At 33.1% G+C, this 22,848-nt stretch overlaps 12 protein-coding genes across 12 annotated transcripts; 8 read left to right on the top strand and 4 right to left on the bottom strand.

Annotated features, from left to right (window-relative positions):
- Nucleotides 1–2: 2 nt before the first annotated feature.
- TpMuguga_02g02410 (uncharacterized protein) lies at nt 3–760 on the top strand (the record flags this gene model as incomplete). The annotated part of the gene is made up of 3 exons (XM_061305570.1): nt 3–400; nt 434–675; nt 706–760. Exons 1-3 carry the CDS (start codon nt 110–112, stop codon nt 758–760), a joined length of 588 nt encoding a protein of 195 aa, XP_061162097.1. The 5' UTR covers nt 3–109.
- TpMuguga_02g02405 (uncharacterized protein) lies at nt 732–2,559 on the top strand (the record flags this gene model as incomplete). The annotated part of the gene is made up of 4 exons (XM_061305569.1): nt 732–826; nt 857–1,886; nt 1,943–2,170; nt 2,270–2,559. The coding sequence occupies 4 exons, from the start codon at nt 732–734 to the stop codon at nt 2,294–2,296; spliced, it is 1,380 nt and encodes a 459-aa protein (XP_061162096.1). The 3' UTR covers nt 2,297–2,559.
- TpMuguga_02g00132 (Colon cancer-associated protein Mic1-like family protein) lies at nt 2,267–5,320 on the bottom strand. Its single transcript, XM_061305315.1, has 15 exons — nt 5,109–5,320; nt 4,943–5,067; nt 4,828–4,912; nt 4,638–4,796; nt 4,451–4,591; nt 4,336–4,418; nt 4,193–4,302; nt 3,993–4,148; nt 3,849–3,952; nt 3,710–3,792; nt 3,612–3,680; nt 3,446–3,581; nt 3,274–3,373; nt 2,583–3,220; nt 2,267–2,537 (listed from the first exon to the last, which is right to left on the bottom strand). Exons 1-15 carry the CDS (start codon nt 5,148–5,150, stop codon nt 2,310–2,312), a joined length of 2,259 nt encoding a protein of 752 aa, XP_061161287.1. The 5' UTR covers nt 5,151–5,320; the 3' UTR covers nt 2,267–2,309.
- An 83-nt stretch (nt 5,321–5,403) lies between these two features.
- TpMuguga_02g00131 (RAP domain protein) lies at nt 5,404–8,540 on the top strand. Its single transcript, XM_061305314.1, has 15 exons — nt 5,404–5,611; nt 5,646–6,005; nt 6,035–6,096; nt 6,126–6,321; nt 6,351–6,563; nt 6,593–6,738; nt 6,791–6,891; nt 6,920–7,441; nt 7,470–7,600; nt 7,631–7,906; nt 7,937–8,074; nt 8,106–8,261; nt 8,291–8,351; nt 8,381–8,420; nt 8,457–8,540. The coding sequence occupies exons 1-15, from the start codon at nt 5,477–5,479 to the stop codon at nt 8,521–8,523; spliced, it is 2,604 nt and encodes an 867-aa protein (XP_061161286.1). The 5' UTR covers nt 5,404–5,476; the 3' UTR covers nt 8,524–8,540.
- A 141-nt stretch (nt 8,541–8,681) lies between these two features.
- On the top strand, nt 8,682–9,282 carry TpMuguga_02g00130 (putative integral membrane protein). The gene has a single exon (XM_759606.2). It carries the CDS (start codon nt 8,774–8,776, stop codon nt 9,176–9,178), a length of 405 nt encoding a protein of 134 aa, XP_764699.1. The 5' UTR covers nt 8,682–8,773; the 3' UTR covers nt 9,179–9,282.
- A 103-nt stretch (nt 9,283–9,385) lies between these two features.
- Nucleotides 9,386–10,915, top strand: ddi1 (Aspartyl protease family protein). Its single transcript, XM_061305313.1, has 8 exons — nt 9,386–9,462; nt 9,504–9,752; nt 9,788–9,957; nt 9,986–10,133; nt 10,165–10,241; nt 10,274–10,353; nt 10,383–10,754; nt 10,788–10,915. The coding sequence occupies exons 1-8, from the start codon at nt 9,435–9,437 to the stop codon at nt 10,885–10,887; spliced, it is 1,224 nt and encodes a 407-aa protein (XP_061161285.1). The 5' UTR covers nt 9,386–9,434; the 3' UTR covers nt 10,888–10,915.
- A 26-nt stretch (nt 10,916–10,941) lies between these two features.
- TpMuguga_02g00128 (putative integral membrane protein) lies at nt 10,942–12,138 on the bottom strand. The gene is made up of 4 exons (XM_759604.2): nt 11,612–12,138; nt 11,329–11,581; nt 11,174–11,297; nt 10,942–11,142 (listed from the first exon to the last, which is right to left on the bottom strand). Exons 1-4 carry the CDS (start codon nt 11,911–11,913, stop codon nt 10,982–10,984), a joined length of 840 nt encoding a protein of 279 aa, XP_764697.1. The 5' UTR covers nt 11,914–12,138; the 3' UTR covers nt 10,942–10,981.
- A 380-nt stretch (nt 12,139–12,518) lies between these two features.
- On the top strand, nt 12,519–14,912 carry TpMuguga_02g00127 (uncharacterized protein). The gene is made up of 12 exons (XM_061305312.1): nt 12,519–12,759; nt 12,835–13,055; nt 13,085–13,347; nt 13,380–13,513; nt 13,568–13,811; nt 13,843–13,988; nt 14,019–14,119; nt 14,172–14,270; nt 14,341–14,427; nt 14,457–14,587; nt 14,625–14,726; nt 14,757–14,912. The coding sequence occupies exons 1-12, from the start codon at nt 12,687–12,689 to the stop codon at nt 14,899–14,901; spliced, it is 1,746 nt and encodes a 581-aa protein (XP_061162095.1). The 5' UTR covers nt 12,519–12,686; the 3' UTR covers nt 14,902–14,912.
- Nucleotides 14,909–16,509, bottom strand: TpMuguga_02g00126 (Histidine phosphatase superfamily (branch 1) family protein). Its single transcript, XM_759602.2, has 5 exons — nt 15,607–16,509; nt 15,491–15,575; nt 15,136–15,405; nt 15,028–15,105; nt 14,909–14,998 (listed from the first exon to the last, which is right to left on the bottom strand). The coding sequence occupies exons 1-5, from the start codon at nt 16,221–16,223 to the stop codon at nt 14,927–14,929; spliced, it is 1,122 nt and encodes a 373-aa protein (XP_764695.2). The 5' UTR covers nt 16,224–16,509; the 3' UTR covers nt 14,909–14,926.
- Nucleotides 16,510–16,982: 473 nt separating this feature from the next.
- On the top strand, nt 16,983–18,984 carry TpMuguga_02g00125 (OST-HTH Associated domain protein). Its single transcript, XM_759601.2, has one exon. The coding sequence runs from the start codon at nt 17,694–17,696 to the stop codon at nt 18,966–18,968; it is 1,275 nt and encodes a 424-aa protein (XP_764694.2). The 5' UTR covers nt 16,983–17,693; the 3' UTR covers nt 18,969–18,984.
- Yars (putative tRNA binding domain protein) lies at nt 18,975–20,764 on the bottom strand. The gene is made up of 14 exons (XM_061305311.1): nt 20,613–20,764; nt 20,427–20,541; nt 20,265–20,387; nt 20,165–20,236; nt 20,040–20,135; nt 19,934–20,009; nt 19,845–19,891; nt 19,783–19,813; nt 19,658–19,752; nt 19,578–19,627; nt 19,325–19,547; nt 19,180–19,275; nt 19,113–19,148; nt 18,975–19,083 (listed from the first exon to the last, which is right to left on the bottom strand). The coding sequence occupies exons 2-14, from the start codon at nt 20,538–20,540 to the stop codon at nt 19,015–19,017; spliced, it is 1,128 nt and encodes a 375-aa protein (XP_061162094.1). The 5' UTR covers nt 20,541; nt 20,613–20,764; the 3' UTR covers nt 18,975–19,014.
- Nucleotides 20,765–21,154: 390 nt separating this feature from the next.
- EIF4-A (DEAD/DEAH box helicase) lies at nt 21,155–22,846 on the top strand. Its single transcript, XM_759599.2, has 5 exons — nt 21,155–21,690; nt 21,723–21,960; nt 22,039–22,516; nt 22,578–22,704; nt 22,771–22,846. The coding sequence occupies exons 1-5, from the start codon at nt 21,349–21,351 to the stop codon at nt 22,786–22,788; spliced, it is 1,203 nt and encodes a 400-aa protein (XP_764692.1). The 5' UTR covers nt 21,155–21,348; the 3' UTR covers nt 22,789–22,846.
- Nucleotides 22,847–22,848: the final 2 nt, after the last annotated feature.

Below are 22,848 nucleotides of genomic sequence, written 5' to 3'. Positions count from 1 at the left end.
ATAGATATTTGAATTTTTAACTGAATTTAATTTTTAAATTATATCTGAATCTGTATTATATAATTATTTGTAGTGTTTTTCCATGTTAATTTAAATCATCTAAAGTTAAATGGACACCGAAGATACTGTCCATGAGAATGATGAACCATCTCCTTCAGAATCCATCCCTAATCCAAATTTAAAGGGTTCAGAACCCCCAATTGAACACATGTTATATATTTTAGGCGGATATAACTTGGCTCCTACCCCTTTGCCTACAGATTTGATTTCACTTTGGTCAACTACTGACATTGATACAAATCAACCTTGTGAATTTTGTAATTATAAAACATCTAAAATCAACTTCCCTATAGTGGACATAGATTTTAAGGCTAGAAAAATCAATTTTGTATCATTAAGGGTATTTTTTAATTAATTGTTAATAGTTTTTTAGAGAGCCTGTGAAAAGTGCTACAGAATTATAGACCTAAAAGGCCTTTTAAATTTAGTAATAGGTAGTTTTAGTGATAAAAAGGAGGAGTTTGCAGTAGCATATAACCATTTTCTTACTATTAATAAACTAAAGGAAACCAGTGATAATCCTCAATCTGGATCCTTAAAAAAACTTAGCACTGAAAATAACATTATTTTCCAAGATTTAGTGTCGATGGCATACAGCCTATACTTGATTATGAGGTTAGTTTATCCCATTTTTAAAATTTATAGCGATATAAATTGGGAATACTGCAAGAATGAGGAAAAGCTTGAGAATACTGTCTAATTTGAGGAGTTCTTTTAGCTCGGATTATGGTAATTTTCTTGGAACTGAATTTTTTCTGAAAAGAAAGTTTGCTAACATATATTTATTATCCTTTAGGGATGAATTAAAAGAAGAAGATAGTGGTTTTTTAGAGGAACCAAGTACACCTAGCCTGACACCTCGTGAAAATACTCTTTGTGACAAATCTAAAATAAGTTCAATTATCTCAAACCTCACTTTAAACTTCTCGAGAAGGGTCCCATCAAAGATAAAACCAGTTTTATATGCTTCAATTGAGGAAAACATTGACAAAATCTCCCTTGCCGACATTCTGGATTTAGTCATTGCTCTGAGAAAGTGCAACAGTTTTAGCAGTAAATTATTTAAACTATTTCTGGAAAGAATTAGTGAAGAGATAAAACAAATTAGTCACTCCAATAATGACCATGTTAATTTTGTATCAAAAATATGCTTAGAGCTTGTAGAGTACAGCTTTGAAGCCTTAAAATTTTCTAGAATGAATAATGAAACTTCAAGCAAAACTGAAAATAAAGAGAATAATGGGGATTTGGAGAATAATCACCTAGTTAATAACATTTTTAAGTTTATTTGTGATAACATGCGTATCCTGGAAATGGATGATTTGGTCAGAATAATATCAATATTCTTTTCGATACAAACCGGACAAGCACCACCATTTATTACTATAAATGGTGAATATTTATCCAATTTAACCAAGTTGATACTGGATTACAGATTATCTCCTAGTTCTACTCAGCATTCTGGTAACAAGATTGCTTTTGGGCCCAATTCTCTCTACACCTGTAACATATTAGTGAAGATTTCAAAACTCCATCTTATTAACCACACTTATCACATGAATAATTTTGATTCAACCAACTTGACTTCCTCATCTGATCAGAATGAAAATTTTACATTGGATAAAGAAAATCCTATGAATAAAATTAAGGAATATGTCCACAGTAATATTTACCCAATCATAAGTGAAAACATAACTAGGTTTACAAGTGATAACATAGTTGAACTGGTTGAAGTCATCAGAAGACTAGGTGAACCTTTTCCAATGAATTTAATCGATCAAATTGCTACTGCATACGTAAAGCATATTTCACAATATACTATTGATGTATCACTAATTAATCTTATATAGTCTAATTTAATTATCCATAAATTAATGATTAGAATATGCTGAAGCTGGTTGAGGAGTTTAATCTAATGAATATCAAAAATGAGCTGGTTATGCTCAACACCATTGTCACGCTCCCAAGAAAAGTTACTACACTGGACTCGTTTGAACGTGTTATCAAGTTGCTGGAAGTTTTCAAAGACTATGAAAGTGAATACCTGGACACCTTTATCACCGAGCAAATTTACCAAATATACCACAAAATCAATAAAAAATTCTTAAATGTAAGTTACTTCTAGTAGATTAAATTGTAGCAAATTAAATTGTAGTAAATTACGTAGTTATTAAACTCAAAATTAAATTATAAAATAATGTAAATGTAGAGAATTAACAAATTAATTGGAGAATAATTCCAAAAACATATTAGTGTACATCAGGTAGCCACATCTGACAGTTTTCCAGGTTTGGTCTGGTGTGCTTCTGAGGCTCGTTCTTGTTTTCCTGAACCCAGACGAGAATGAACGAGATTAGGAGTTGCCACAAGTAAGGTCTCAGCTTCTGTTCACTCACGTCATTGGCAGCCAGATACAGTACCCTGTAGATGGGATAGTCGATCTTCTCCTTCTTGATCAACATCAGAGCTTTGTAGTACTATAAATCAATTTTAATTCTGCATTATATGATATATAGTCAAACCTGTTTGTCGTGTAAGAGTATTTTAATGGTTATTGTATATAACTTTAGACGCTTAGACATATCATAGGAAAGCTGCTTGATGTGATTGTCACTTAGGGCGTGAAATAAAAGATACAGTCTGTAGCAGATGAAGAAGTTGTCTCTGACAACCCTAGCTCGAATCATGTAAGTAAGCAGACTCAGGTTATTGTACAGGACGCAAACGTCAAAAAGAAACACGAGCAGCATGTTCGAAGGATGAAGTCTGTTGAAAACTAGGGATTTAATGTAGCAAAGTGTAACTATGATTATATAGTTAGTTTTCTTGTTGCGATACAATTCTGGAACTTTGTCCTTCCTCTCACTCTTATAAAAGGGATCAACCTCGTCCTCAAATCCAATTTCACTGTTAAAATTTCTGGACGTGGGACTAGATGCAGGACTGTTAGTCATGGAGGAGGAGATAGTCGACAAATGTGTATTAGTGTGTGATGCTGGAGTCTTAGTTCCTGAATACGGTGAAGCCTCAGTTGATACTGTGCTGTCAAAATATGACAAGTAGTTGCTCATGTCAAAGTTTATTTCTTCATTGGACTCAGACAATATCTGGCTTTTAACAATATAATGGTTAACACAGTTTTTAGGTATGATAACCCCCTCTAATCAATATTGTAAATGTAAATTAAAACTAAATGAATATCTGATTTAATACCTTTTGCCTTCATCAACTCCTGGAAACCAATATTCCTGTGATAACACAGTAGAGATATTGAAAAATCAAACAGGTTAACTCCATTTTTCAGCTTCCATTCCTTAAAAATTATAAAATAAATTAAATTAATGGTTAATTTCATTAAAAATAACTGTTGAATAGTGTGGATTACCCTAATCACGTATGGATATAGCGCAGATGTTGCAAAGTTATGCTCCGTTATTATTGATCTTTCTCCAATGAACTTATCAATCAGGTTAAATGGAATAGGATGCCCTTTACCAGTGTTCCCTTTTAATTTATTTAACCTAAAGTGGTTATTTTAGGACTAAAAAAACCTTTTTAATGTTTCTGAATATGGTTCTGCTACAGTCAGTGAAAGTGACAGTAAATTCTTAATTTGAACTCTATAAACAGATATTTAACTACAAAAAACCTATTCTCTATTGAGGTTGTGATTATTTCCATGGCTCGATCAGTGCAATTCATTCGCCTCTGAAAAAACTCGACTGACATGGTCTACAAATTTGTTGGTTAATTGATAGTTAAAATATTGGGAAATAAAAATAGGTTACTTCTGTGAAGTATCTCGACAAATAAAGAGAAAGTGTGTTGAAATCCAGACTTATGTAGTATGCAAATCCGCCATAAAAGTCAACAACGATATTTGGTATGAATGCTAAAAATTCAATTAATAACTATATAAATTGTAAATGAACCTTCTATATCACTAGATATTGCAGAAATTGGAGGTTTTTTCTGGGGAACTTTTGCCAAGAGGTAATCATTTTTAATTGCAATGTCAAAGACGTAGCAGGTCCCACTGCCAGTTAAAACGATGAGCAAGTTATCAATTACACAAATCTCTATCCAGCCTATAATAAAGTTAAGTTATTGGAATAATTAGTTATTTGATAACCTTGGCTGTTTACTTCTAGAACTTTATCATGTATTTTATTATTGGTCAATGATCTAAGCGACAGTGTGCCATTAACAACGTCCTTATAGATACAGTATGTGCCTTCATATCTAAAGAGGAATTAATAATAAAATTAAAATTACAGTGTAGCAACGCATATTTCGTAGTGTTGTATCTGGTGACCGTAGGCCAGCGTTATTCCGATTTCAGGCAATTGGGATATTTCCTGTAAATAATAATATTATATAGTGTTAATACATTGTTAGTTATTTTGTATGGATTTAAAGACTTGTTGTGATGTAAAAGTATGAAATAGTTCCCGCTAAGGTCGTTCCAGGCATCTAAACAGCTAACTGATTTCCTAGTCAGTGTTCTGAGCAAAGAACTCTCGAATGAAAACTAAAAGTTTATTAGTTCTAGGCCATATGTAGTTATCTAAAGATACATTGTATACATCCACTCTATTATTACAAATAATCACAAAGTTTGAGTTTATAGAATTCTCATTATCTGACCAAAAAACTTTCAACACAATTGAATCCTCGTACTGTGAAGGATCCAGAAGAACATCACTCTCGTCACTATTAAGCATGTTGTGAATTCCCTGAAACTATAAGTGTGTAATATCAACATACTATTGTAACTGGGTCATTGAACCAGTATAAGATGAAGTTTCTGTCAGATGAAACTAGTATTGATTCACATATTTGCTTGTTAAACCTATAATTTATTATTTTAAAGAGATAGAACCTGTTACTACTGTAGACTGATTTGCCATTTTTGGCATCTATTACACGAATACTCTTGTCAAAGGCATTTTGGTATATTAAAAATGAGTTCTTTCTATCCACAAATACCGAACGGTAAGTATCACTCTAAAATTAAATCGTTATAAAAATATAAATGATATGCAAACCTGCCAGGTGAAAATATCATCAAATTGTAGAATGTTAGCCATCCATTGAAGTGTATTTTAAATTTATGTGTAAGAAGTTGGAAGGTAATTGCATTTTGGAGTATATTAGGGAAAGTAAATGTGTAAATTACAAAATACAAATTAAAATTATAAATTTAAATTAAAATATTTTAAAATTGTTTAAAATTTGTGTAATTAAAATGATATATAATACATAATTCATGGAATCTGCATCCGAGGTATAGGGTGTTGTAATCAATTATCAACACACCGTTGTTTATTTATAAAAAATGAAGTTTATTTAAAATTTGTAACTTTACTCAATTTATAATGTTATTTAATTTTGTTTGTAATTATAATTTAAAACCATGAATAGATGGAATAATTTTTGTATTTCTGTAAAATATTTTAAATATTACACATTTAAGAATCACTCATCATATCGCATAATCAGGATTCCCATAGAAGATAAAACTCCACTAAATTTTAAGTTAATAAATGAGGTTAGTTTAAATAATTGATACAACTTATTTTTAGAAACTGTTGGAACCTCAAGAGCTGAGTTCTTCAAGTAGAACTAAACTACTTGATGTATATGATGCAGTATCAGACTTAAATGTTAAAAAGATACTTGATGATGTGTACTATAATAAGTTGGTGGAACAAACATCACATATAAGTTCCACACTCATCCCAGAAGATTACGCCAAAATTTTCAATAAATTCAGACAATTCCCTAAAATTACGTCAGAATATGTACAGTCTCTGAACTTACAAGTTCAAAGATTGTCAAAAAATTTCACAACGAAACAAATAGCCATTTTGCTAAGGTCGTATGCACATCTTAAATCCAGATCTGTAAAGACAATTGCCGACTTAGTAGAAACATTTAACAAGGTCAGGTTTGAAGTCTAAACATTTTATAGAAGTTTAATGACTCTGAAGTATGGGAACTTAGAGAATTAGCCTCAGCTTTAGCTTCTCTTAAGTGAGTTGGTATAAAATCAATTTTTATAGTATTCCTTATACTGGGCACACAAAGACCTTTTTTGACCAAACTGTGTCAATTCTACCCAAGAGTCTTAAGACTATGGACCCGAATGATATCGCAATATTTGTAAATTCGTTTGCTAGACTCCGTGTTCCACATAATGAAATTTTACACTTTATAGAGATGAACAGCAATAGAATAGTAAATAATATCCTTCCCAAGGTATTCAAACGAGTAATTTAAGTTTTTAGAATTTCTCACTCATATTAAATTCCTTTGCAAAGAACATCAAATACTCTGATGGCCTTATGGATTCCTGCTCTAAAAAATTAGTTAGTGTTTTTTCAGATACTGAGTCGGATTTTTATAATAAAATGAACGTGATTGACGTCTCAATTATCCTGAATTCATTCTCAAAACTTGAATACTTCGACCATAAATTATTCAACCTGTTTATACCATGGGTATTTTAAAAGTTAATGAAACTGTTCAGTTAATGGAAAAGATAAATGGAGAAACCAAAACCTTATCTTTGGTGCTGTTAGTACACGCTTACTCCCAAGCGGGAGTCAGGAGTAAGGATTTGTTTTCAAAAATAGCACACCAACTCATATATAGAGTGTCAAACCTAAATCCACAGTGAGTGTGTATATATAATTTTTCATAATTTTTGTCTCTCAAAGTAAATTAGGCAATTGGGGCTGGTTTCACTTTCCTATGCTAAAATAGGTTATTCACCATCACTTTTATTTCACAGAATAGCTGACGAAATTATATATAGAGGAACAATAGGTACGTTAAACGTTTATAAAATTGTTAGGACTTAAATATGAAAGATATGACTTCGATTTTCAATCTCTAGAACAGATAACACAGGCATTCAGTAGAATAGGGTTTAAGGATAAGAGGGTTTTCTCAGTTTTGACCACACTCCTGAAGTCAAGACTAAAAAATCATAGAGAAGAGATAAGCGGAGAAATGCTAGCTTCATTGATGGTCTCCTTTTCTAGAAACAAAGTTGATGGATCAGTTCCGTTTATAAACCAAGTTTTGGAAAATCTGGATGATTACAACGCATTTAGCACCATTTCACTTTCAAAGGTTCTAACGTCATTTCATAAACTTGGAATGAAAAATTCCAAACTAACAGGAAAATTGTTAAAAGAAACTAAACAAAGGGTGAACCAGTTTATCCCGTCAGTTTTAATTAAGGCTTTTAAGGCTCTAGCAATGCTCAAGATATATGACCCAACCCTGACCAAAGAGGTTATTAAAAGGTGTTCTTTGCAGTTGGCCAACTTGTCAACGATTGACCTTGCAAACTTAGTGTACTCACTATCAGGTAATATAAAATCTATATATTTCCTTAGAATTATCATATCGTAACGTAACTTTCCTGAAAAAATTGTCGGTGTGCATAAATTATCAACTAAATGACTTCAACAATCATGATTTGCATATTCTCTTCTCAAGGCTTTCAATGCTCAGAGTTTCTGATTTGGTACTTTTTAACCATATTAAGGCTTTTTAGGATTTGTTAACTAAACTGGCTGATAAAATAACGGCAGTTCAGCATGAGCTAAATGAAGTTGAGAAGTCTGAAATAGCAATTGCAATAGTGTATACAATCACGCATTTCGAATGCTTAAATAGGGAGATATCTGAAAGTTCAGGGCAAAATACTACATTTTATCAAGTTCCAGAGCACTTTTATAATCTTCTTGATCATCTTTTGAGTCTTCTTGAACACAAAATGGATATTAGTACAGTGTTCAGGCTTAAGACCATATACCTATATCTTCAAACTGTAAGCTATCTTAACTTTAATTTTTAATAGAAGCCTAAAAAATTTTTGTCCATGTCAAAAAAATCAAGAGAAGTTCTAGAAAAGGCAAACTCGGTTGAATTTAGCCTGGCAGAGTATCTGTTAACATCATCGTCTGCCCATAAGGAAATCTCACATTATTTGAATCTGGTAAACAATTTGTCATTTCATTGTTCTATAGATTGGGCTAACTCACAAAAATGAAGTTCAAGTTGGGCCTTACTTAATTGATATAGTCCCTGTGTGTGCCGAAAATGTTGCTATCGAGTATGATGGGCCTTCTCATTTCTATGTTGAAACCGTAATGCGAAACATTAAATCGATTTTAAAACACGAGGTTAGGTTTTGTGAAACAATATCTTTTAGATATTAAAGAGTAGAGGATGGAAGGTTATTCATATACCATACCAGGAGTGGGCTCAATTAGGTAATCCTGGATTTTATCATTTGATTTAGTTGATGAGAAGCAGAAGATAATATACCTAAATAAGATAAGGTTTGAATAGTTAAGAATTCAATTAATTTTCTTTAGGAAGGATATTTTGGGTAACAACGGAAACGTGTTGGAAAATAATATAAAAAACAAGCCTGTAACATAATGTATTTAGGAAATAAATTTACAAAATTAATAAATTCATATTATGTAACTATATAAATAAGATTAGTGTAAATGTGTTAGGGAATAGAGTAGTAAGAATTCATAACCTTCCTTTTATATTTAGGATTGATGGGGGTGTATTCAAGTTAGAATAAATTAATTTGAATCGCCTAGGTTCAAATAATAAATTTTGGTTCTATTAAAATCTAATAAAGTTCAATTAAACTCTGGGATATATATTTTAATAAAATATGACTTTCGGATGGTCAAGAAGGCCATATACTGCCCCTTTCATGAGGGACATGATATACAATACAGAAATAAATTCCGATGACACAAACTTAAGAGGAAACACGCTATCACAGACTAGGTTTAATAAACATGTTTCATTTGCAAGGAAGCTCTCAACTTTGCCACTATCTTCAGATTCTTCAGGCCAGTTCGACTCTAATGGAGGGTGTACTAGCACGCTGGATGTGAAGTCGTTGGTTCCAGCTACAACTTTTGGAGATCAATGTTCAAATAAGATGAGGGGAACTGATATATTCTTTTTACCAAAACCTTCCCAACTACTTGCTTTCGCTCTGCCAGTTTTTGTCCTCATGCCTAATTTGACAGTGTTTGCAAGGCACTGGTTCTTTTACGCCCCAAAGTAATTTTAATAAGACACAATTTAAGAACAAAGGTTGTTCAGTTAATACTCAATTGAATCTCGATTTCTGAGACTGTTGAAATTTTTGTTTAATTTAGTAATTTTTAATACTTGATTTAATTATTAATAAATGTATGCATCTTTATATGGAACTTTCAGTTTTTTATAAAATTTATGGAATTGTCGTTTATATGTCGTATCCACATACATGAGTACAATGAGGAAAAACAGTTATAATTTTTTAATTTTTAAACTTTGTAATGCTTATGATTAAAGTGGCGGCCGAAGGTAACATATATTTAGTAAATTTAATTAAATGTGTTGTTCAGATGGCCAGTTTGTAACTCTTTACTTGGAAAATGACTGGAGCTTTTCAAAACTAAACGAATTGATAAAAGATCAATTAAATATACCAGTAAATAACCAAAAATTGTATCTAGATGGAGTTTTACTGTCTGGAAACATTAATTTGATCTCGGATTCCGGTTTAAAAAACGGAGATGTGTTGCTAGTAAAATCTGATTATGGAAATATGAATTTTTCATCACTTTTATCATCTGACTACGATACCATTTCAGGTAAGATAACAATTTTAATATAAAAACTTATACAGATGACCTTCTTCGTACAAGAGCAAGAGAAATTTTAGATGAGTTTAACCGTGAACCAGCTCAACTTGAAACACTCAAGTTCCATAACCAGGAACTTTACAACGCAGTTCTAACAAAAAACGCTGAGGAAGTTTATAAGATTGTAAAGAACGAATATGAAGAGAAGAAAAAGGTTAAATTTCTTTAAAATATATGTTTAGGAGGAAATGGAACACAAAAAGAACTTGATGAAAGCATATTTGGATCCCTTAAACCCAGAATCGCAAATTTTAATACATAAAGAAATTGAAAAGAACAGAATTGACGAAAATTTAATGTCAGCCCAAAACTACTTTCCAGAGTCATTTGGTAAAATATTTTTTTTAATGAGTTGTTTTAGGCAGGATTGTGATGTTGTATATCAAGGTTGAAATAAACAACGTCGTAGTGAAGGCATTAGTGGACACCGGTGCTCAGGTATATTAAACATTATGATTTAAAAACAATAGAACACTATAATGAGTAAAGAATGTGCATTACAATGTAATTTGCTAAGCCTGGTGGACGAAAGATTCAAAGGAGTTGCAGTGTAAGTGATTGGATTTAATTTGAGTTTAGAGGAGTGGGATCAACTAAAACTTTGGGGAAAATACACTTGGCTGATATGAAAATAGGATCCATATTTATTCCAGTTTCGTTCATTGTCATAGATGGAGCCAATTTGGAATTTATTCTAGGGCTGGATATACTACGCAGATATACCTGCGATATTAACTTGAAGTACAATTATTTGGGAATAAACGATGTAAATGTTCCATTTCTATCAGAATCCGAGTTAGTGACTTTTAAGAGTTATTCTAGGAGTGTGCCATCCGGTAATAAACCATCAATTTCCACTTCTGTTTCTCAACAATCAACTAGTACCTATGAAGCTAAAACCAATACAGTTGCTGACTCTAAATCGACTGAACAAAATGAAAAGGTTAAAAGGTATTTTTAAATTTAAAATTTTTAAATTCTTAGACTTAGTGAGGTGCTCAGCATCACCCCGGAACACGCAAGAGAACTCCTAGAAATTGCAGGTTGGAACGAAGAACTAGCTGCCTCATTTGTAACGGAATAGGTACTAATGTTAATATGTACTTTATAAACTCAATAATAACTAATTCATACTCGATATATTGGAATAAATTAACTATTTTACATTTTTAAAATCTTCATAAAAATACAAGGGAGCCTGCCAGCCACTCATAAAACTCCCTTTCGTTAACTGCACACTTCTGGTGTTCGTCCAGAACATTAAAGATTATATAAAGATCAACAATATCGAATTGAAGTCTGCCAGAAGTGTAATCGGAACAAAGCCTGTTAAATTCCTCTGAAATAAAATTAATGGAAAAATAAAATACCGAATTGCATTCCATGTTCAGGGTCAGATAAAGCATATTTGCGGAAAACGTCTATATAGGCACCTTTGGATGCATCCTTCACGACGTTCCTTGCCTTTTCAAGTCTAAAGCTTTTCCTTACAGCCTAAAAGATAATAAGAAAAATGTGAAAATACAATTGCAAATCCGGTAACTGCTACGGCAAAGACGAAAAGTGAGGTTAAAGTTCCGAAAAGAAAACGAAGAGCTCCGACCTTTCTGTTGGACTTCAAGGTCACCATATTCGATGCACCCAATACTGCAAGCCACAAAGATTTTCCAGTTAATCTTGTCAAGAATCTCATGTTCTTTCTTATGTGTCTGCGGTACTTGGCTGCCCACCTCGGAGTCCCGGGAATATCCAAAACCATAACAAGCAATGAGTTAGTCCTAAGAATACATATAAACTTTTAAACTTACAATAAAAAGAGTGAGAGTAATAATCCGGGCAAGGTACTGAATCCGAAAGTTTTTGTGACTGAAAAAACTGAGCTGGTAACAAGGGCAGCGGAGGCCAAGAAGAATAAAGTTTGATACCTCAAGTTTAATAACTCCAATGTTTCCTCCAAACGTGCTGCGCTAGTCTCCATGTGAGTAGAAAAATTATTGAAGGCCGGTGAGGTTAAAGGTGCCTTCAAGCACTTGAGATTCTCACTGTCAAAAAAGTTATTGCCTGGAGCCTCAGTGTACCCGTAGCTATTGACAGTCTCAGTCTCTAACATCTCCAATAAAAATCTCTAAAAATATTGCTCCTGTTAAAACGATTCTGAATTTTACAAATGTGTAACAATAGCAGGTACTATTAAGTTTATGCAAGGTTGTTTTATGGTTGCATAAAGTTAAATACTATTATTAGCCAACAATTCGTTGTTAAGCAATAATTGGGATTAGCATATCACCGTTAAAACTATTCTTTTTAATAGCTATAGTATAATTTGTAAATAAACCCTGCAGCCAGTAAAACAAATGTATTTTTTGGTCGACACACCCCATTAAAAAATTAGCTACACACCTGTAATGTTAATTTACACATTAATGCCCTAGCACTTTTAAAATAACAAATTTGGTACTGTTTATAACATACTTCTTTTTGAGAAGTTGCCCTTTTTATTTTCCTATTGATATGTCTTAACAAATCGGAACAAAATTACCCTATTTTAAACCTTTCGAACGCGTTAAATAAACTATTATTTTGTATCGTTATTTTTTATATATCCTATTGTTTGAGATTAATCCCCAATTTTTTAAATGTGTTAAGAATTTGTATGTAAACTTTTAATAACCCTATACAAGACGATTTTACGATAAATTAGCCTTAATTTATGTTATTTTAGCTGTATTTATTTTGTTTAATAAATTTTTTATATATTTGATTGTTTAGATTTTATCTCGTTTGATTTGATTTCCTTTCTCCAATTTAGTGATTCTATATGCGCATGATTCTCCTTAATTAGATATTAGTCCAAGGAAATTTTAATTTAAAGTATTAAATGTAATGTACATAATAAAATGTAAAATATTAAAACTAGACTCATCTGTGATTTTTAAAAGATTCTATAATCCACCTAGTAGGTCAATGTGCTTTAAACGCCTTAATTTCTAATATTTATAATAATTATACCTTAAAATCAAATTTTATTTAGCTAAGAAGACATGGAGTAAGCAGAATCCGCTATTTAAGACTCCTCGACCACTGGTCGACCCTTACAACCTGGGTCGACTCCACCCTGATAAGGAGTGGTGGAACCTTCCCAAAAAAGGTCTAAATCCAGATACATTCATGGGATTCCCAGATGTCCTAAACATTGAAAAACATGGAGGATCCCTATACACCCACTGTATGGACAGCTCTACACTATCAATGGTTTGTTTTATAGTTTAAAGAACTTTTAGGTCGTTTATCGCTGTATAGAAAATGGAATTACAGATATTGACATATGGCACAAGTTAACACTTAAAGCTCTCAAACTTGCAATGTCCCTGGATACCTATGTTATATCAGTTTTGTACCTGTACTTTTCACTAAGTTCCCACTATGATCATAAATTTGTCTCAACTTTTGTTGGTCGAATTCTTGCAACCCTAGATCAATTCACCTTAGAAGAATGTTCTAACGTAATTTTGGCCATGGATAACCCTAAATACTATCACGAACAGTACCATTAATTATATTACTAAACTCATTTAGGACCTTTAACTATGTTCTGAAACACGCCGAGAACATTTGTTTAAACGGTAATCTAAATCCAATAGAGTGTTTGAGGTTTTTATCGAGTTTAAAAAACGTAGAAAACGTCTCTCAAAACTGCCTTTTAGCAATAGGTAGCATTAAAATTCATAAATTATTTGTTTACAAAAATCCTAATCGATGTTTAGGTGAAGCTATAGAAGTTAGTGATCTGAGTGTTATTGACAAAGTTCTGATCTTTGATGGCCTAGATAGCTGTTGTAGGTTCCATGATAAGGTCAGTCCTTTGTGCTCAGCCAGACTATTCAACGAGTGCTGTTCTATTTTGGAATCCTCCAAAGAGTGTATACACTATTTCAACCTGATTTTTTTAAACTCCATCATAACATTCAACTTCAAAAACGATCAATTGCTAAACTCTATACTTACAAAGTAAATTAATTTTATAATAACTAATTTTCAGAATTAATGAAAACATTTACGACTCCACAAATGAGGAACAAGCCCGTTACTTATATCTCCTGAGTAAACTTAAGAACCAAAGCTTTCCAAACATCACCAACACCATTACCAATAAGATACAGAAGTTAGTGACCTCATTTGAAAAAGGTTAATTTAAATATAAACAAATTTGTTTAGAAGTTTTAAAGAAATATGAAGAGTTGAGTAACAACGATACCTTGTGGTTCGAAGTTGCAGTATCGATTTTAAACTCTAAGCAAACACTAGATTCCTCCCAAGTTTGTTTTACTATACATCAAATAGTTATTTCACACCTTATATTTATTTTAGTTGAAATTCTTGGGTGAATTTTCCAATAAATCCCAGAATCTTGGTAAAAATCAACTACTGGAGCTATACTCCAGTTTATCAAAAACTTCCATTCCACCAGTATGTTTTCTTATTTATCACTTGGTTCATTTAATTTAACTTTTTGTTTCTGCAATTTAACTGTTATTAGGACGTTTTTCCTCATTTTATAAATTCTGTCGTAACTGAATGTTGGAATTTGGAAGATTTAAGCCTATCTGAGCTCACCACACTCCTGGTACCTTCACAAATCTAACGCCTTTTCAGGATTATGACCATGACTACTTCACTGGGGTTATTCCGAGGGATAAAATGGACCGTTATTTTGGTATTCTTTTCAATGAAATCACAAATTTAAGCTCAAAAGAATTGGTCTCACTGATAAAATTCTCATCCAAGTATTTAATCTTAAATTTCTAACCATTTTTCCTTTAGGGATGTAAACTACAGTAATAGGCTGGTGTTAAAGCTGAAGGGTTGCAAGAGGCTCCTGTACAATCCAGGTGCAATAGTAGAAGTGATAAAACTGTATAAGAGGTTAGTAATAAGTTAATAAATTTCGCACAGAGTGGGTAAGGAGGCAGATGAATTCATTTATGAACTCCTGGATGGAATTTATAAATCTAGAGCGATGGTGCTAAGTCAGGATAAGAAAAGGCTGGTTGAAGTTCTGGAGGAAAACGGTATAAACTACAGAGTAAATAAATTTTAATAACGTATTTGTACATGATATAATATTATTTAAAAGAACCGTAAATAATCCTAAAAGACTTGGGATCGAACATGTACATGTGGTCTCCGCCAGGACTCTGAAGAATCGTAAAAATTAAAAAATTACCTTCTTCAGGTGAACATCAACCTTGATAATCCCATTGTTGGTCAGTTTCTTGTTTAAAATGTCAAAATCAACGGAGTTCTAAAATTATTGAATGTAACATGAAATTACCTGTGGAAAGAATATTCTCATGGCGTATCTGATCCATCTCGAGTGGCCCACTGCGATGATGACATCCTCGTCAAATCTGTGGAAAACCCTGTCGAAGAATCTTAAAATTTTATAGTAGGGGTTAGTAATGTCGTAAGGATCCTCTTCAACTGACTTCAACCTCAAGTATCGATAGTAAGACTGGGGAGTGTACAGCTGTTCCAGCAGTGGGAATGTGATGTAGTCAAAAACACTGTGCATAGGAATGCAATCTGGATTCCTAACAACTTCCTAAATAAAAATTAGATTGTTTTGCATTGAAATAGGTAATAAAAAGAAGTAACAAAAAATAGGTAATAAAAAATTGTAAACTCACATCTAGTTCGTGGGTTATGAAAATATTCTCATCGTTGGTGCTTAAGCGGGATTGGAATAAAAGTGAAACTGTGCCTTGAGCACGCCTGAAAATATTATATTTACTATATTGCAAACCTCAAGTACGATGTTAAAATAACTGAGGGTACTGTCGACTTCCCGTTTAATATGGATATGTCGGGGTCATTTTGGTTCTTAGGTGATGATAAAAACTGGGCTGCATTCAGTGATTTTGAAATCCCCTCTGTACTCAGCGGGGAATCATAAGTTAGAACTTCATTAGTGAACAACAAAAGCGTCTCAAATAATATGAGTCTCATGGTTTTTAATACTATTATAAATACATTTCTATTGATGGTGAGATCGTTATACACGGACTCGCCGTGCCTGGAGAAGTAAAAGGTCTTAACTTTTACAGTTACAGCCTCGCTGTCGTTAATACTCTTGGCTCGTTCAATCAAAACCTGATTAAACTTTCTGTAGGTGGGATAGTATGTTAATCTATGTAGAGCAATGAAAAATAGTTTAATTTTGAGAAAAAACGAAGTAAAAGAAAGCCTAGTTTTACAGATTTCTACAGGAGCTCCAATCGAGAGCCCTGGCAACTCCCCGGAGCATTTTGAGAACACAATTGCAATCCCAAACAAAAGAGTCAAACAAGCTCCGGTGGTTGCGATAACATTGTTGGACATCTTCATATCGTAATTTGAGAGATAAGAAGGAAGGATAGGCATTATTATATACAAGAAATAATTTACATGATATTAGGGAATAATACTGTACATTAAATTACAACTAAAAGTACACAGAAGTAAGCTTGGTATTCTTTGCAGAGGATGAACTATAATAATTACAAAAGGAGAGTATGACTAAAACAACGAACTATATCTCCAAAATTTCTATGGAACAGCCGCTGTTTACACTAAATAATTTTTGTTTAAGATTTAAGCCCCAAGTTTAAACGATAATTCCCCTTTATTTAATTTATTAAAAATCTTTAACTTAAAATGATAAATAAAATCCTTTGGTAATTTGATAATTAGTCCACAAGTTTTGTGAAACAATTTTACTTTTTATTTTATTGATTTTCTCACGCTTTACCTTATTTATTTAAATCCCAAGAGCGTTTAATTTGAAAACTAAAAATACTAGATATATTCAAATTATTTAAAAAAATCTGTTATGAAACTTTTTCTTCGATATTATTTGATATGAATTGGGATGTATCATGAGTATTTAATACGCCTTTAAATACATGGAATCCCCGCAAATTTAAGTACTGGTTAAACCCCGTGAAAACATAAATTATGTCATAATATATATTAATAAATATTTATTTTTTCCTTTATCTTTTAATAATGATACATAAAGTATAGTAGAATCCTTGGTTTACAGCGTATCGCCAAGAATCGCTTTTTAAGACTAGTAAAATTACTGTATTTGTAAAAAATATATTTTGGTCTCCTTTTATTTAAAAATTGAAAAAACTGGTCAAAACAGGTGGTTTTAATTAATTATCCTCCAGTGAGGAGTTCCTCAGAAACATGTGGCCTGATTCAAGTAAATGTTAGGCTTATGTATTTTAGAATAGCATAATCTATTACATAATTTTATGTAGGAGCAGTTTCTGAAAGGAAGATGTAAATGTGTGAAACGAAATATATCGAATCTTTAAATTGGATTGAGTGATTCATTCCAAGACGACCCTGAGACATGAATTTGAGAAAACGAACAGCTAAAAATGGCTGGAATGAATTTTGGAGTCAGTTTTTACTTTTTATATACAACATCTAAGGGCCTATATCAATACATGTAACAAAAGTATCAATCGCAATAGTGCACCTTGGAGATATCTAGATTTACTGATGATTTGTTCATAAAAGACAATCCTTTGACTAGATTATGAGCTGTTTGATAAAATTTAGAATTTTAAAAACGATTTAAAGCTTAACTGGACTTGATAACTCTTTCAAATAGGCTTTACAAAGGGTATTTGATGGAAGGCTAAAGAGACATGATTCTTGAGTTCAAAGAGTTAGAACAGTACAGCGTATGGAGTCTAAAGAAATTTTATTTATGATCGTCAGTCAAATCGAAGAAAAGTAGCAAAAAGTTCTTTCTCTTTGACTCCAACAGGTACCTGAAATCTTTCAAACATGGAAAATAACCAAAGCGTACTGTAAAAAATTAACCGTTCCTGTGAAATGAAAGAAAATAATTTAGTAAAAGAATCTGGGTTGGAATCTAACATGATTAAAAATAAACTGGACCAAACTGAGGATTACCAGCATGAATCTGGGTCAAGTTGCAGCAGTGACGGAGGAAGTTTTTCAAGTTTTAGTACAGCTTACACTTCAAATCTCAATAATTCCACTCGCTTGAGAGATATCTCAGGGAACGGATATCAGAAAAACAAGAGCTCAAAGAATAAAAAGCCTGGTAAATCGTTTACAAAGTTAGATAGCATTTACAAGGCCATCAATGAGCTATATGAAGAGGAAATCGTTCCAACTGTTCATGAGATCAGGCGTAAGCTGAACAAAAACGAAGGATCCTGCATAAACGGCCAGAAACTGCTAAAACTATGCTCTAATGACCAGAAGTTCCAAATCATAAGGCTTCAAGGTCCAGGTCCTAACTCCAGGGACATCCCAAACGAATGGGCTATTTTGATCAGAAGCAGACCTTTTAAGCACTTCAACAAGGTTGTGGACCAGGATCTTGTGAAAGTGGCCTCCGATTACCTGACTTTCATATCAACGTACCAGTATTACATGTTGTCTGAGCAAAGTGAGAACAAACAACTCCACGATATGAATTTCGAGTGCAGAATCATTGATGCCTATACCAAATTATTTGAACTCGACATCTCAATCGTCCCAGTTGAAGACATATTCAACGTTGGAGGCAGGTACGTGTTTGCCGAGCACTTGAAGAAGAACGGCCCAAAGGAGTTTAGGAATTTATCATTGGGAACAATCGTAAAAGTTGTTCAGAAATTGAACGAAATGGGCTTGTTGGTCTATAGGGGAAATTGCCTGGTCCCCGTAGTGACCTCTAAGTCAGCGGCAAACAAATTCAACAACAACGCAACTAACAGATTGGATCAAGAACAACTTTCCAAGATAAGAACAGAGGTGCTGAGCCTTTTTAACATCGAATCCATAATACCTCTTAGTTCTCTACCACTAGTGTACAAACGTGTCCACGGTGTTGACCTCAAGTATCGCGACTTGGGCTACGAGAAATTATCAGATTTTATTAAAAACGAGGTTCCAACGTGTAGAATAACAACCCATTCCAACCAGTTTGTCGCAACCATCTGTTCTGATGATGAAGATGGTGTTAGTGTAAACAATTCACCTGATGAAACCCCAGATGTCACCAAATGCAGTTTTAACCAATCTTACACATCGCAAAATTGCCTTTGTACTTCCTTTACCACTGTATTATATCCTCTTAAAATTACTCGCATTTAATATTATTTTTCACTTAGTTGCCTATTTATTTAAATGTGTACATTTATTAGGAAATTGTTCCCGTTGAGATTTTTTTACAGAAACATGGCCCCTTGGAAGTCATGAATTTTGACGACTAAAGCTTTTATTCAGGGTTATATTTACCTTGTAGTATCCAACGTTATCTTTACACACCAAATCCTGAGAATTTGTTACAAACTCTTAAAATTACCTTTTGTACCATAGCAAAAGTATCCTTTCCCTTCTTCAGTGAAAGTTGTTCGTCTGGCTCTCCTGATAAACCTTCCCAACTAACACGTTCTCCCACCTAGCAATCATTAGTTAAACATTAGCAGTGAGTATGTATAGAGTTATACAGGTGTTTCCTCGGGTGGCTCCAGGAGCTCAACAGAACTTTTGCCTTCGTTTGATACACATAAAACCATTCCGTTAGATTCTTCTCCTCTCAGGTTCTTTTTAGGTAAATTTGCAAGGATGCATACTTTCTTGTTCAGAATATCATCTGGGCCAAGAAAGTCAACAAGTCCTGAACAAATACTCCTGACCTCAGTTCCGATATCAACTTTGAGGCAGTATAATCTAAAGTTGTTGAAATATAAAATTTGTTACTTGTCAGCATCCTGATGTTTCCTGATTGATAGAACACTGCCAACAACAACCTTCAAAATTTATATGGGTAAAAAACTAACGTTTAATCTTGTCACATCATCATAAGGTCTAGTCTCGGCTGGTGGTGCTTGGATTTTCGGTTTCTCTTTCTTTTCTTTCTTCTTTTCAACTTTCTCTAAAAAATTTAAAAAGTACACCTTAATACCCGCCTTTGGCTGTGATATAACAAGCTTGTTCTAAAAAAAAATTAAAATTGAAAACACATACATCGAACAGGTTTATTACTGAAAACTCCTCAAAACAAGCCGCAAGCTCTAAGAAACAAGTGTAAATTGAAAAGAAAAGTGAATACTAACCTGGAAGATGCTGTAAATGATCAAACCACCTCATGAGATTAGGAAATTCTGAACGTTCCTTTGGTTTAGAACGAACCTAAATAACAATTAGGTGGAAATGACATACCGTCCAATTTAATACAGAAACAAATAATACGACATCAGCCAAGGTTAAGGAAGGACCAGCAAAGAAAGTTTCATTTAGCAAATACGTATCCAACATCTGAAATTCATAGTTCAATATGATAATACCCTAATTGACTCGACATCCAGAACATCAAAGTTGTGTTTAAAAGCAAAATCAACAAACGAGTCCATAGTGCCCTTAACAATGTTAATAGGTCAAAAATACCTTCAATTCAGGTTCGTTCGGTATAAGGAGTGATCCGGTATCTGATGTTGTCAGAACAAGTTCCAGTATGAGTGGAAAATGCTTCACTGTTTCTCTTCCATCCTTAAACTTCAAGGCTGATTCCTGGATATAGTTGAGATAAATTTTAATTTTAATCATTACCGTATCATTATCTGTTGTAAATAAAAGTGTTGCGTGATTCAGATTTAAATACTTCCAAAGAAGCTTTGATATTTGGGATTCCTGGGAGTTGGTGTTAACAGTCAACTCCAACATTCTAAAAACTTTTATAAAAACTCAAAAAATTGATGGAATCTTGTTTAAATTGTGAAATATAAACTAAAATACAATTTTTTGTGATAAACGGTTATATAATGGCAGGAATCCAAAAGGGTAGTGAATAAATCAGGAAGAATAAGGTGAATGAAAAGAAAAATAACTAAATATGGTGTAAATCACTAAAAATGATATTTAGAAAATAAAATATAATTGAAAAATCAAGAATTAAACAATAATTTAAATAATTAAATGTGTAATAAAACAATAGTTAGGCTGTCTGAAAAGGATAAAAATGTGCAGTTAAAAAAAGGATCTTGGAATAAATAAATCGAATAATAAATAAAGAAAAAATTCCTGAGTATAGTGACAGTCTGAGTGGAAGTTAATGGGCGAGGGACAAGAAATAGATGCAAAAAGATAAAGAATAAAAATAAAAAAAAAGTATTTAATTTTTACACTAAGTGAATAATAAAAACCGAAATCTTGAAGATTTATTTACTTGAAAAAATAATCAGAGATCTAAAAAGAAGAGTAAGGAATGAATGTGTATATCTCAGGTTGGCAGTACTTTTATGATGCATGTTCGTGGGGGTTGTGTATATAAAATTAATAAACCTAAGTGTATTCGATTACTATTCGTTTATAAATATTTTTTTCTTACAATATCATTGTTCTAATTTGTGTGCATATCTTTTTTGGAACTAAGAATAGTCTTCAGATCTAAGATTTTAGATAGCGGAATCTTCAAAAGATATAATTCTAGACTAAATTTTTTTTCCATTTTTCAAATACCCACGATTAAAAAATGGCAGACTCAGATTCAACAAACCAGTCTTCGTACTCAAACGGAAATTTCACCATGGAATCAAACTATGATGAAGTTGTGGATTCGTTCGATGCTCTCAAGTTGAACGAAGACTTATTGAGGGGTATTTATTCCTATGGGTTTGAAAGACCCTCAGCAATTCAACAACGTGGCATTAAGCCAATAATCGAAAATTACGATACTATCGGTCAGGCCCAATCTGGTACAGGAAAAACCGCAACTTTTAGTATAGCAGCTCTCCAGATTATTAATTACGATGTTATGTCATGTCAAATTTTAATATTGGCTCCAACAAGAGAGCTGGCTCAGCAAATCCAAAAGGTTAGTCGTGATTCACTCACAAGTGCATATAGGTTGTTTTGGCGTTGGGTGACTACCTCAAAGTTCAGTGCCACGCTTGTGTAGGTGGAACAGTGGTTCGTGATGACGTACACAAGCTCAAGGCAGGTGTACACATGGTCGTTGGAACACCCGGAAGGGTCTACGATATGATTGAAAAGAAGGCACTCTTGACCGACAAGATGAAGTTGTTTATCCTTGATGAGGCAGATGAAATGTTGTCACGTGGCTTTAAGGGCCAAATCCAAGATGGTTCGTCACATCCAGATGTTATTTTAGCTATTTAACTATAATTATATCAAATAATTCCATTCACTAATTAATGTTTAGTATTCAAGAGACTTCCACCAGATATCCAAGTCGCACTTTTCAGTGCCACAATGCCCAACGAAATACTAGAATTGACTACAAAGTTCATGAGGTCACCAAAACGCATTCTTGTCAAGAAGGATGAGTTGACACTTGAGGGTATCAAGCAGTTCTACATCCTCATTGACAAGGAGTACAAGTTTGAAACACTATGCGATCTCTATGAATCAGTCACCATTACACAAGCAATCATTTACTGCAACACAAGGAGGAAAGTGGACTACCTGACCCTGAAAATGCAAGAAAAAGATTTCACAGTTTCAAGCATGCACGGAGACATGGGTCAGAAGGAGAGAGACCTCATTATGCGTGAATTCAGATCAGGATCAACCCGTGTGCTCATTACAACTGACCTCCTCGCAAGAGGTATTGACGTTCAGCAAGTTTCTCTCGTTATCAACTACGATTTACCAATGTCACCAGATAACTACATCCACAGGTATGAATCTCATACTCACTTAAAAATAAATATATATAATCCGAGTATAATATTGTCGTAGAATTGGCCGTTCTGGAAGGTTTGGAAGGAAGGGTGTAGCAATCAACTTTGTTACCCACCAGGATATGGACACTATGAAAAGTATTGAAAACTACTACAATACACAGATTGAAGAAATGCCTGCAGATGTAAGTTTTCGCCAATACTCAATTATTACACTATGCTCATGTAATTAACGTATAATTACTGTGTAGATTGCCGAATATATGTAATCTTTCGATTTGCATTTTCGTAAGTAAGCATCAATTGCTAATGTTGTAACACTCCTTATA

This window comes from Theileria parva, chromosome 2 (genome assembly GCF_000165365.1).
Source record: "Theileria parva strain Muguga chromosome 2, complete sequence, whole genome shotgun sequence".
NCBI classification, from domain to species: domain Eukaryota; phylum Apicomplexa; class Aconoidasida; order Piroplasmida; family Theileriidae; genus Theileria; species Theileria parva.
This window is presented reverse-complemented; position numbering and strand designations above follow the sequence as displayed.